At 54.4% G+C, this 13,387-nt stretch overlaps 1 protein-coding gene across 1 annotated transcript in view; it reads right to left on the bottom strand.

Moving 5' to 3' along the window:
- IQSEC3 (IQ motif and Sec7 domain 3) overlaps window positions 1-13,387 on the bottom strand; it is a 31,631-nt gene that overhangs the window by 17,420 nt on the left and 824 nt on the right. Inside the window, exons 3-5 of the mRNA XM_010845211.1 lie at window positions 13,097-13,374; window positions 11,040-11,201; window positions 10-97 (exon numbers count right to left, since the gene is read on the bottom strand). Of these exons, the coding sequence (XP_010843513.1) occupies window positions 10-97; window positions 11,040-11,201; window positions 13,097-13,374 (528 nt within the window). The remainder of the gene's footprint in view (window positions 1-9; window positions 98-11,039; window positions 11,202-13,096; window positions 13,375-13,387) is intronic.

The raw sequence follows: 13,387 nt of genomic DNA, 5'->3' as shown, positions 1-13,387 counted from the left end.
CTTCTGCGCCTCTCCCTGCACCCGGATGTGTGCCTGGAACTTCCTCAGGGCCTCGTCCAGCTCCATGGCAGAGAAGTCCATCTCGTCCACCACGCAGCTGAGGCCGGGAGGGGAGAGGGCCGTGAGGGCAGTGGCCAGACCTCCCTCCACCAGCCAGAGCTGGGAAGAGGGGCAAAGCCCCCCTGCTGGCCAGACAACCCCTCCCTGAAGGAAAGGCGAGACTTGGGGGTCTGAGACCAACCAGGAGGGACTTACCCATGCCAGGGTCTCCTGCCATAGCCCAGGAGGACCTCCTCACCCTGCCTCCCCTCCCAGACAGCCCTGCAAGGTGCTGGCTGAGGGTCCTCCTCCCACTGCCAGAACCTGGGGCCCAGGGCGGCAGCCGGCAGTCCAAGGCTTCCGGCTAAGAGGATGCTGAGCCCAGACCTCCCGCCTCCAAATTCCAGGGCCTCTCCTCTCAGCCCCTGAGCATCCAGAAGTCAGAGGTTTAAAAGGTGAACACAGTTTCCTCTCCTGTCCTCTCCAAGGCCTGTCAGGGGCCTGGCTTTCTCCCCACTTTCCGTTCCATTTGGGAGTCTCCTCTTACACAACCCCTCCAGTGTCTGAGCGTTCATAGCCGAGCAGACTGCCCACTCCCAAGCAAGTGACAGGCCAGCTTAACCTCCTGGCCCCCAGCGCATCTGGCCTTGCCCTCCTGGGGCACCCTGTCCCCAGGATCATGAGCATTGGGGCAGGAATCTGGGCCCCACAGAGCAGCAGGCTTGACGCCCCCGAGGGCCACAGAGGCTCCCGCGTGGAGCTGACGTGTCCTTTTCCGCACACACGTGCCGCTCCGCTTTTCTCCGTCCTGGTCACCCCACACCCGCCCCATGCTGCCCTCTCCTGGTTCCCACAGGATGCAGAGAGTGGGGGGGTTTTCCTGAACACAGGGGAAAGAAGTAGAAGGGTACCATCAGAGGATTGACAAATCCAGTTTGTTTGACGATGGTTTCTCTGGTGTTGGGGGAAAATGAACGTACAGGGAAGGGCAGGAGCAATAGAGAAGCAGGGGCCGTCAGGATGCACCTGCAGAGGGCCAGGCGAGAGACGGGGCTACATCGGAACAAATCGAATGGACCCGAACGGACCAGGCCAGCTCAGAATCTGAGAGACATCCTAAAGGAAGAACTGGGGGGGACGAGGATTCATTTGGTTGATCGACAGGGTTCATAAGAGGCCACGTTAAATAACAGTGCTACTATGCACAGAGGAGACTGCTGAGGGCAGGAGTCAGTCCCTGGGCAGCCTTCACCAGGCCACAGGCTGTGTTAGCAACTCTTGCAGGAAAGTGAGGGTGTACATCTTTTATGTTTTACCAAGTATTTAATATTTTAAGTTGGCCTGAGTAAATATTTGATAATGTCTGGTTTGAGGAACTCTTCAGATAAAATGTCCCCACACCCAGCATCTCTCTCTTCTCAAAGCTGAAAGTATAAACGTGTTTATTTAGTATAACCTGGACAAAGTACTCCGGTGGGTCTGAAGCAAAGACCAAGCATTCTGAATTCTCAGCAGCCCAGGAGGCTCTTCCTGAGATTGGCCGCCTCTGTTCCCGCCCACTCTGGTCAGCAGGCCCTGGGGCCTCTCCCTGCCTCAGGGCTCCGCCCACCTCTCTCCTCCCCACGGCCTCTGCTGAGGGTCAGGGCCTCAGCATCGCACCAAAGCTGTGACTTCAGTAGCCTCTAGACCAGCCTCCTTGCCTCCAAACCATCTTCCGGAAGAACACTTCCAGGACATCCGCGGCCCTGTCACTCATTCCTCTACTTATAATTTTTCCAAGGCTTCCCACACCCCCTGTATGAAACCCGAGTTCCCTGGCAAAGCACGGCCCTGGTTGCTCCCAGTCGCCCCTGCCCCTGCGGCATCCTGGCTCTGTCCTGCAGCCTTGCTCTCCATCATTGTATGCTCATTCACCCAGGCTGCTCCTTTGTCCTGCAGCCCACCCCCGACCTCCAGGTCTGCGTCTAGATGTCCATCTCTCGGAGAGTCTTCCTCGAGCTCCGTGGTTCCTCTGCTGTGTCTCCCACCAGGCCACACGCTTCCAGATCCCCAGAGTCAATTTCTGCATTCCTAGCGGATATCTGAACTCAATAAACATTCCTGGGGTGGATGAATGAGTGAGTGACAGGACCAACCTGGAGAACAACTGGGGCCATGAGCTAGAGAAGGGGTCGGCTGAAGAAGGAGCCCTGTGGCTGGGGCCTTGACCTGGTGGCCCAAATCAGCTGGATCTGACCTCTGGACACAGCTGCCAAGGGAAGGGACAGTGGATTCCAGACCGTGGGCAGTGAGGCAGCGTGGAGTGCACACACTTCCCATTGTTCGGCTGCCTTTGCAGGCCAGGGAGTGATGAGAACTCGGCCAGCTGGCCCTGATGAGGCTGCTCCCGGGGAGATGTCTGGACCTGCCTGGCGAGATGCTGCTAACAGGGGGTAATCCCGGTGGTGCTCCCACTTGGGTCGGGGGAAGCGGGGGAGGTGCCCTCCTTCCTGTGAGTTTCTGCAGAGATGTGGCAAGCCCCTTGCAAGGGCTGGGGAAGCATAAACACAGACGCTCCCTGCATCTATATAAACACGTACAACCTTGCATAAAATTGCTCATTAGCACTGATCCATGCATGGCGTCAGTCTGTGTTGCAGGAAAACGAAGCATCGTATACAACTGTGATCAAAATGAATGTTGTCATCTCCACTTTTTTTTTTTTTTGAACGATAGCAAGACAGTGTCTGGCAGACAAAGGCACTGGATGAGAGCTGAAAATAGGTGATGATGGCAGCAGGGATTTTTAATTGGCCAGAAGAGACCATAAAGACCTGGAAGCTGAGGCTCGGGCCAAGGCTGGGAGGGGTGTGTGCGCTGCCCACGTGGGACTCTGCTCCAGGCAGAGCCGGGCCAGTTTCAAGATTAGGATGGAAAACGAAACCACCCACCACCACGAGCTGGAGGAACCCGGGTGTTATTTCTGCAGTTCTTGTATCATACAATTCAATTAAAAATATCCCCATCCGCCACAGAGTTATTTTCGTTAGTCAGAACTCATAACATGCCTAACAAAGGTCAGGGCCTTCCACAAAAGGGTGACATGGCCAACAAAACAAAGCTGGAGGAGGCTGACACAGGAGGGCCTGCCGGGGTCCCTGGTGACGACAGAGCAACGAAGGAAATCCCGTTTGAGGGCCTCAGAGGGGATGGCTGCCGACGCGCCTTGAACCTGCCCACAAATCGGGAGTTGGTGAGGAGGCTGAGGCCACTTTCCTTTCGCTGGGCTGGCAGCCCCACCTGGTGGTTTTCAAACTGGAGGGCTCACCAGAACCACCTTGCAGGCTGATCAGCAAGCAGGAGGCCGGGCACCACCCCCGGGTTTCTGGTTCCGGGGCTCTGGGCTACAGTCTGAGAATTGACATTGCTAATAAGTTCTCAGGGGCTGCTGCTGTTCGAGACCCATGCTCTATGCCGATGACAGGGCTGGGTCAGGGGGGTCAGGCCCTTGGTGTCAGGCACCCTTGGGATTGAATCTTAGGCTTCCCTGGCAGCTCAGTTGGTAAAGAATCCATCTGCAATGCTAGAGATCCCAGTTCAATTCCTGGGTCGGGAAGATCCCCTGGAGAAGGGATATGCTACCCACTCCAGTCTTCTTGGGCTTCCCTTGTGGCTCAGCTGGTAAAGAATCTGCCTGCAATTCGGGAGACCTGGGTTCAGTCCCTTAGTCGGGAAGATCCCCTTGAGGAGGGCATAGCAACCCAGTCCAGTATTCTTGCCTGGAGAATCCCCATGGACAGAGGAGCCTGGTAGGCTATAGTCCAAGGGGTCACAAAGAGTTGGATACTACTGAGCAAATTTCACTTCACTTCACTTCTACCATATAACTATTAGGTTCTAGTCACTTAGCCTCACTGGGCCTCACTTTTCTCATCTCTAGAATGGAGCTGACCCTGTAACCCCTGTTACAGGTAATCCCTGTAACCTACCAGTGGGCAGGTGGGGTTATGGGTTTTAGAAGAGACGATGTATATAAAGCTCTCAGTTATAACGGAGTATAAGAAACAAAGAGTTCCCGACTTGCAGTTGCCAAGGGGTGGGGGAGGGAGGGATAGACTGGGAGTTTAGGGTTGGTAGTCACGACTATTACATTTAGAATGGATAACCAACAAAGTCCTACTGAATAGCACAGGGAATTATACTCAATATCCCATGACAAACCATAATGGAAAAGAATATAGAAAAGAATGTCTATATTACTGAGTCACTTTGCTGTACAGCAAAGATTGGTACAACATTGTAAATCAACTATACTTCAATAAAAATATACATGTGTGTGTATGTGTTTAGTTGCTCAGTCGTATCCGGCTCTCTGTGACCCCATGGACTGTAGCCCGCCAGGCTCCTCTGTCCATGGGATTTCCCAGGCAAGAATACTGGAGTGGGTTGCCATGCCCTCCTCCAGGGGATCTTCTCAACCCAGGGGTCGAACCCAGGTCTCCCCCATAGCAGGCAGTTTCTTTGCCATCTGAGCCACCAGGGAAGCCTATATATGTATATATACATCTGGTGACTCAGACGGTTTATGTATATAAACACAAATACATTTTTAAAAAGGAAATGAGAGTTCTCGTTAGGGACCAGATCAGAGCTGATGTGCCTGGTGGTTAAGCAGATCTGAAGTTTCTACTAGCAGAGCTGTAAACACCCTTGCCATCATCACCAATTAACTCTGCCTGAAAGTCCATCACCAGATCCATCAACTGTTTACAACACAGTCCGTCAGACAGAGGAAACCAAGTCGGCTCAGGCCAATGGAGGTTTGTGGACCAGTTCCTCAGCTCTGCTTTCTTCCTAGATGAGAGGGCCGGGGCCAGCAAATAAAGGTGCATCGGGGACGGGAGGGGCTTCTCAGGGGCGCTAGTGGTAAAGAACCCACCTGCCAATGCAGGAGGCACAAGAGACGTGGGTTTGATCCAGGGTCTGGAAGATCCCCTGGAAGAGAGCATGGCAACCCACTCCAGTGTTCTTGCCTGGAGAACACCATGCACAGAGGATCTGGCAGGCTACAGTCCACGGGGTCACATGGAGTTGAACACATGAGCGACTTAGCACATACACGGGCAGAGCACCTGATTTTGGTCGGGGCACTAGACGTTTCTTCTCTCAGCCCTCAGCTCCTGTCCAGGGAAAATGAGGGGGCTGGACTAACTGACCATCCAAGGTGTTTCTCAGCACCACCACTCACAACTGGGGTCTGACATGCGCGGTAGAGACATCTGGACCAGATGCCTGTTGGGATGAAGCAGAAGGCAGGAAGGTGCAGAGCTAAGGGCTCGGGCTGTGGACCATTCTGCCCGGCTTCAGATCTCAGCAGCTGCTCAGCTTTGTGGGCAAGCAACCCACCTTCTCTGGTTCCTTCACTGGGTGCAGACTCCAGCATTCGCTTCACAGCGCTGCTGGGAAGAAAAAACGTGGCTCTGCATATAAGGCTCTTGGAACCATGCCTGCTGGCACATGATATACACTTGGCACACGTGAGCTGCCCACTCACTCACAGACGGCCCTCCCGAGAAACCCTAGGATGCCTTTCCAGGAAGTCCCCTTGCACTGAGCGGCCAGTGTCAGCCACCCCTGAGTTATCACACAGGATTGAGAGAGACCCCTCCAGAGCTAGGACCAGAGGGCTCAGGAAAGGAGTTGGCGCTGGGTTTATTTACTTTGGTATAAAAGCCCAATCTCCATGTACCCATGACCAAGCCAAAGGGAGTCTCAACTCTGGACGTGGAGTTCATCCCACTCTTGAACTTGGAGTTCCAGAGTTCCAGAGTCTCCATGTACAGGAGTGAGTGATTCTGAAATGCCAGTGACTGTTAACTGTTAAGGAGAATCTCTCATCCGTGTGTGTGCGTGTGTGTGTGTGTGTATGTGGTAGGCAAGGGTGGAGGAAAGGGCACTGGAGAGGTGAGGGCTCAAGGTCATAAAACCCCAAGACACCCCTGTTAGAAGAGACCTTCTCCTTCCATCCCTCTGAGTGGGGGCAGCACCAAGTTTTCAGAGCCGCGCAAAGCCGCCTATCCGTGTCTGCCCCTGGCCTCTCTCCATCCCCCTCTAGACCCACCAGGGTGGGCATGGGTGCCAGCCTGCTCTCCCCTCGCCTGTGGATCTCCTCAGGAGCAAGACAACCCCCATCAGAAGCTACATACAGACAACGCCCAGGACCTTCTGGAGTTAGTCCTTCCCAGCGAAGAGAGGCCAGCGCCTTCCAGCCTGTTGAGTTTGACAGACAATCTGTCTTCATTTCTGAGTGTCCCCAAGAAGAACAAATCTGTTACATGCTGGCCAACACATTTCCACGGAAATGAAATAATGAAATCTGACTGAAACGTCCTACTCCAGTATCCAACAGAGATTGGAGCAGGCGCAGTGCAAGAAGGAATCCCCCGGGGAAACTTTTTCTCCCACCCTGCCCCCCGGGACTGCTCAACCCCCATACTGCTCCCCCTGCATCTCCGTGGGAAGGACAGATGCCGTCCACGTGCACAGCGATCACGCGGGCCAGGAGGGAGGCCGCGGAGAACCCACACGCAACAGCCCCCAGTCCGCTGGCCTTCAAACCTGCTGAAGCGAACACTTCAGGAAGGAAATAGAGCAGAGCCAAATTTCCCAGCCATGTGAAAACGGAGAGGGAAGCACTTTCAGCCCCCCAAGAATTCCGACCCCCACTGCCCTCCGGGTCCCACTGCCCTTCCTCCTCAACACCAGAGGGGGGCTTCCTCCAGGCTCGGGGTGGCCCCTCCCTTCCCCAGCCGTGGTACTGAGACCTGCCCTGAGGAGTCTGAGTTTCCCTGTGTTAGGGGAGGGGCCGTGGGGGAGTAGGGGTCGAGGAGGTCTAATGCCCTGGGCTTCTTTTTATGCCCTGTGGTTTTAAATAGAAAATACAGTAACAGAAATAGCTGACATTTTAAAAGAATTTACTAAGCATCAGGCACCAAGTTAAGCACTTCATATCCATTTTAAAATTTAATTCATATGACTGGTTCTATTATCCCCATTTGACAAATGACAAACTTGAGGCTGGTTTTTCCTAAAAAAAAAAAAAAAAAAAAAAGAGAGAGAGAGCCAAAAACCAAAGCCTTCCCAGGTAAACACGGGAATGGACATGGCCCTCTGAGCTCAGAATGCCTTCTATTATTATTCAGTAAAGCCTGGTTGGACACATTCCTTCTTGGAATGGGGCTTCCACAGACTAGCACAGAAAGGGATGAAAAGAAAGGTCAGCTTTTAACAGCACCAAGGGCCTAATTCTGGAGGCAAATATCAGCACCTCTGTGATGCTCAAATGCAGATCAGCGTCAGGGGCAGATTCTATCTGGTACGGCCCCTCCTCTCACCCTGTCTGCCCTCCTCCCAGGCCCTCTGCCTCACCGCCTCTCCCTTTCCTGTCTGGCTGTATCTTGGAGAGTGCGGTGGCTTGGGCTGTCTCAGTCTCCAAAGGGAGGGGTGATTTATGTCTTTTATTCAGCAAACAGCTTTGTACGGAATGGATGCGATGGGCTGAATGTCACGGGTGGGGGCAGGGAGCAGTGCGGAATCCCAGTGAAGCCTTCCCGCCAGGACAAAACCAAAACGGCACTGGGTGGGGAGAAGGAAGGGGCAGGGGATGCTGGCTTGAGCGGCAGGGAGATGCCAGAACTCCCCGTGCCTGGCTGCCCCGCCACTGCCTGCCTCTTCCTGCCTCTCTGTCCTCTCCGGGCACCTCGCAGGGGACAAACCAGGCATCTGGGTGATGCAGACTTGGGGGAGGAGCTGCCACGTGCAGGCTGAATGTGCCAGGGCCTTGGAGCCCAGGGCCTGCGTGGCTGCAGAACAAAGCACGTGAGGTGGGGGGCATTCACTGGGGCAGAATCTGGGCTTGGTTCTGCTCTCCATCCTCCCCAAGCCCACAGTGCCCACTGGAGGCTCCTGGGCCCCTCGCCTCTCTTTCCACATTCCTCCTCTCATCTCTCCCTGTTGACCCCTGGGTCTGTATCTTCTCTGAAGCCATTCCTGTTCCTTCACCTTTCTATACACACACACACACACACACACACACATACATACACACATGGGATACCCAGCTCAGCCCTGGTTCCCTACATACAGTAGGCACTCAATATTTGGTGAATGAGTGGTGAATGGCCATCCTGTTCCCCTGAGTGCCCCTCTGGGTGGCTGTGGCATGGTGACAAAGCACACTTTAGGGCAGAAGATTTTGCATGATGCCAAGGTGTTACAAGCGCACTAAGGATTGGGGGAAATGATAGATTCACCGGCGGTGCTTGGAGGGACCCAAACTCACACAGCCCAGCCCACTCTCTTTGCAGGTGAGGAAGCTGAGGCCTGGAGCAGAAGTGACGTGCAAAAGCTCTAGAGCCTGTTTGAAGCAGAGCAGGAGTCAGAGCTGGCCTCTCAGGTCCAGCCACTTCTCTCTCCCCACTGCCCCATCATCTAAGCCTGAGCCCATCCAGCCGCCAGCCCAGTCTCCAGCCCTGTGCCCCTCCCGCATAGCAGCTGGTCTGAGTCTCCAGCCCACACACTTGGTCTCCCGGGGAGGATGGGCAATTAAGTTTTCCATGTGCTGCTCAGCACAACCTGGGCTGGAGAAAAACCATGTGTTCCCTGAAGTGCAGGCCGGGGATGCTGGGGTAGGGGGGGAGGGGGATGGGAAGCAGGTTGGAATTCTGGGGCCAGGCCGCATGAGAACTGGAAAAGTGGAAGAGAGCAGACGAGGCAGTCAGGGCCTGGAAGTGAAGCTGCCACCGCTGCCCCAGAATAGAGGAACAAAGCCGGGTCACCCCCCGGATCGTGGGGCAGCTGGAAAGAATGAAGCCATCAGATGTAGCAGCTCCACTTGCTCATCGGTGGAAAGGGGACAAAGGCAAATGAAAAGGCTGGAGAGATGAACCAGAAGAAAAATAGGAGAGGAAAGTGACAGGAACTGGCTCTTTCTCCTCTTGCACAGTTCCTCAAAGCGTCCCCTGAGGGGGAAGGGAAGCACGTGCATTTGTGGGTTTGGGCACCAGGAGGGACAACCAACTGTCCAAAGCCACTGAGTCAGAGACAGGAGAGGCCCATCAGGGATCTCAAGGTCCCTCAGATGGGTCCCACTTCCCTCTCTTCTGACTGCACTCAGGTAACAACTACCCCATCATGGATTTAGGAAGGTGAAAGGGATTCCTAAGGACAGCTGACCTCCCCTCGTAGCCCAACCCCTCCACTCTCTGGGTATGGAAACACAGGCCATGGCTGGAGGGCAGGGGCTGTCCCAAGACACAGCACCAAGGCTGTTCCACAAACAGAAGGCAAGTCGGGACTTCCCTGGGGGTCCAGTGGCTAAGACTCGGAGCCCCCAGTGCAGAGAGCCAGGGTTCGACTAGATTCCATATGCTGCAACTAAGAGTTCACATGAAATGAAGTGAAGTGAAAGTCGCTCACTTGTGTCCGACTCTTTGCAACCCCATGGACTATACATACATAGAATTCTCCAGGCCAGAATACTGGAGTGGATAGCCTTTCCTTTCTCCAGGGGATCTTCCCAAGCCAGGGATCGAACCCAGGTCTACTGCATTGCAGGCAGATTCTTTACCAGCTGAGCCACCAGGGAAGCCCAAGAGTTCTCATGCCAAAACTAAAGATCTTGCATGCCACGACTAAGATCCAGCACAGCCAAATAAATAAATGTTTCTAAAAAAATAAAAAGAAGAAGCAGGTCTCTAGCTCCCACCCCAGGGATACTGACAGTGACCCTCTTGCTTCTAAACCTGGAGCAGGAGCCCTAGCCCTCTGTGGTGGGCCTTTGCTGCTCCAAGCGCAAGTACAGAAGGAGGGGGTTCTCCCAGGACCCCTGGGGAAACACTTCTGCTGAGTGTGCCCAAGGACAAGGAGGTGGGAGAGAAGTGGGGAGGGCTCCCTACAGAGGGGTGACTTTGGAGAGAAAGTGAGCTCAGGGAGCCAGCAGAAGAGAGGAGGAACATGGAGAGAGTCAGGAGGGGAGGTAGGGGTCCGGGGCAGACTTCACAGGGCCTCACCCCCTCTTTGGAGAGGCGAGGTGACTCCAAGGTCTGCTCCTGAGCCCCAGGGAATCTGCCCCTTCCATGAGGCTCACCTACTTACCCACAGCATCACACCCATGAAGTTGAGCTCAAACCAAGGCAGCCCCCTCGCTCTCCCTCCCCCTAAATACCTCATCTATTGGACTTTAAAATGATTTTTTGATTGTGTGATCTTGGTGGTCAATCTATCTTTACACAATCTTAGTTTCTGGTGGCTCAGTGGTAAAGAATCTGCCTGCCAAGCAGAAGACGTTGGTTCGATCCCTGGTTTGGGAAGATCCCCTGGAGAAGAAAATGACAACCCACTCCAGTATTCTTGCCTGGAAAATCCCATGGACAGAGGAGGCTGGCAGGCTACAGTCCGTGGGATCTCAAAAGAGTTGGGCATGACTTAGCGACTACACAACATCAAACGTACTTTATGGCTCTAAAAACCCTAACCCCTTCCTTTCCTGCCTCATGGTTCCTCCACGATATGAAGCGGACGCTCAGGGGCTGGGAGACTGGACAGGCAGCAGGTGATGCTGAGGGGTCAGTCCCCCAGGAGGAGATGGCCCCAGCACTGACACAGCCCTCTTCCAGTTTCACTCTCTTGCCTTTTGGTCTCCCTGGACTACTTCTGTGCTAGCCCCACCCCCAGCCCCATCCTCATCCCCAGTGCCTGTGGGAGGAGCACCCTGGCTCAGTAAGTGGCAGAATAACTGGAGAGGAAGCAGGTTATTGGCTAAGGATCATGGGGCGCCTGGCTCTTTTGACCAATCAGGAAGCCCCTAGGACTGGAGCCAGGACTTTTGGGAATCCACCCAGATTTCAGAGGTCCTGTCTTGCCCTGTGTCCTTCCCTAGCTGAGGTCCCAGGCCATCCAGGAGATCCTGGAGTGTAGGGTGGGCTAGGAGGGCGGGGCAGAGCCCGGAGGCGGGCACTCACTCGAGCACATCGCGGTTGAACTGCTTCTTGCTGTTGCCCAGGAACTCCCCGATCATCTGGCGGCTCAGGCCCTTACGCTGGAGCAGGAAATGGGCCACTCCAATGGGGGTGTCGGGGATGAAGCCTCGAGAGATCAAGAACTGGATGCCCTTGTCTGGGTTTCTGGGGTGGGGTGGGGAAAAGAAGTAGAGAGTGAGGCAAGACAATCCGTGACTCCTTTCCTCCCTTTCTTCCAGCCCAGGGAACCCACAGAAGTGCCCGGAGGTCCCCAGGTGGAATTCCCAGGAAATGCCACTATTCCTTCTGCTGCAGAGGGCCTCCCTTTCTGAAGGCTCTCTTCACGCATGCTTCTGAACTCCCCACCCAGGACAGACGATGGTGCGGGGCTGGGGAGGGCTGGGCAAAGTGGGCTCCAGAGCAGGTGGAGGGGCATCCTTTCTGTCTTCAAGCCTCAGTCCCACTGGATCCGATCTTCAGGCCCCCAAGCCCTCCTCCCACCTGTATCCTGCTTTCTCTAGTCAGGATCCACGCTGGAACCGGGAGGAGGGTGGACTGGGACACGGAGGTGGGATCTCTTACCACATCCCTCTTCCCTGTGCATTGTAGACACAAGAAAGACCCTGCTCCCCAGGGATTACTTTCCCAGGCTGGAGTCTCTGTGCGTGGGTGTGGGTGTGCGTGCTGGGATTTAAGGTAAATGTGCTCCCAGCCTGCTTTGCAAATCCCTGCTGCTCCCTGAGCTGGGTCTTACGGGTCCAGGAGAAGATACAGACAGAAATAGAGGGTAAGCCTTTAGACCCGTTTATAGCAGGCTGACATTTTCAGGACAACCAAGCATGTGACTGTTTTTCTAGCAACTCACGTTTATTGAATTTTACAAAAGTATCAGCCCACGACATACTGAGTAAAAACCCAAGCTGATCCTTCAGTACACATCATTTGAGAAGCACTGCCTAGCTGGGTCCAGGCATCTGTGTGGGCCTGGGGAGGCAGGGCTGAGGCTACCCTCATCCCGGTGGCTTCCTGATATAGAAGAAAGAGCACTGGGCTGGGAATCAGGCAGATATGACTTCACCCAGCTATTCCACTTACTAGCAGCTTCACAGCGCTCAGCTCACCTCACTGTGCGAGCCCTACTCCTGTTCTATAAAATGGCATAATAATGCTCTGTCTAAAAATTTTAAGTTTGCAAACGTTTTATCTCAGGCAAGCTACTGAATATAAGCTTGAGGCCAGAGGATGTGTGTTGCTCATCTATGTGGTTTCTGGACTGAGCACTCCAAAAATCGTCGCGGAATGAGTAAACGAACACACAGGTGAATGGTTTCTGCTTAGTCCTCACTGATTAGTGGGAGAGATGCTGTGTTTTCTGGTTCAGGTCTATGAAGGAAGGAGTGAGTGAGGGTGGAGATGCGTAGGTATACTTGAAATCTCCCTAGGACGGGTGTGTGCATTTCCTCTGCTTGCCACCAGCTGTATACCTCTTGGTACCAAGGAAAGTCTGGCTGGAGGCTCTGAGCTACCGCGGTCATTCATCTCTGTGTCCACACCCCTGCTCTCTTCTGCTCCACTTCCACTTGCCTCACACTCCCCGCCTGGTCCCCACCACCCCTCTCCTGTTCCTTGCACTAGGTCTCTGCTCCCCTGACCTTTCCTCTTTTCATCACTGTCTATCTTCTCCCATCATCAACCCCATGGGGCTGATGTTCCCCGTTTTCCCCAACTTCATGTCCCACCTGAGGGATTCGTGCTCCATCCTTGCATTATTTACCTAATGCTGCATTTTCTTGTAAATATCTCACTTTTCAAAGCCTTGCTTCTTCCAGCAGTACTAGTGGTTAAAGCATAGGTTTGAGGTGTTTTAGCCCTAGTTCTTAAAGTAAATTCATACCAATTAAAAATAAAATGTGTGTCCCCACACAGTATCTCAAGGAGCAGGTGTGGTCCCCAGGCCCCCAGGGGAGGCCCCTGGGTCCATGTGGTCCATTCCCAGGAACCTTGCTCATCGGTAAGTGCAGCTGCCCCCTTTCCCCCCTCCATCCCCCACCCCGACTTACATGTTGAAGAGGTTGAGGCCAATGCGGTACAGCCGCTTGCGCAGGGTGTCGGTGGACAGCGTGGGTGACTTGCAGCTCGCGGGGTTCTCGCAGTGGTAGCGTGGCAAGCTCAGGATCATGGCCTGCAGGGCCTCCTTGGAGGCCGAGGCCGACGCTTCGGAGCCCGACTTGGCTGATTTGGTGGACGTGCTGCTGCTGCTCAGCTGCTCCGAGTTGTCCCCGGCCTCGAGTTCGGCCTCGGTCCCTTTCGCCGCCTCCTCGGTCTCCTCCTCTTCTTCCTCCTCCACGGCA

Source organism: Bison bison, unplaced genomic scaffold (genome assembly GCF_000754665.1).
Source record: "Bison bison bison isolate TAMUID 2011002044 unplaced genomic scaffold, Bison_UMD1.0 scf7180017864213, whole genome shotgun sequence".
Classification (NCBI taxonomy): domain Eukaryota; kingdom Metazoa; phylum Chordata; class Mammalia; order Artiodactyla; family Bovidae; genus Bison; species Bison bison.
The sequence above is the reverse complement of the archived record's forward strand: the minus strand, read 5'-3'. Positions and strand labels throughout refer to the sequence as shown.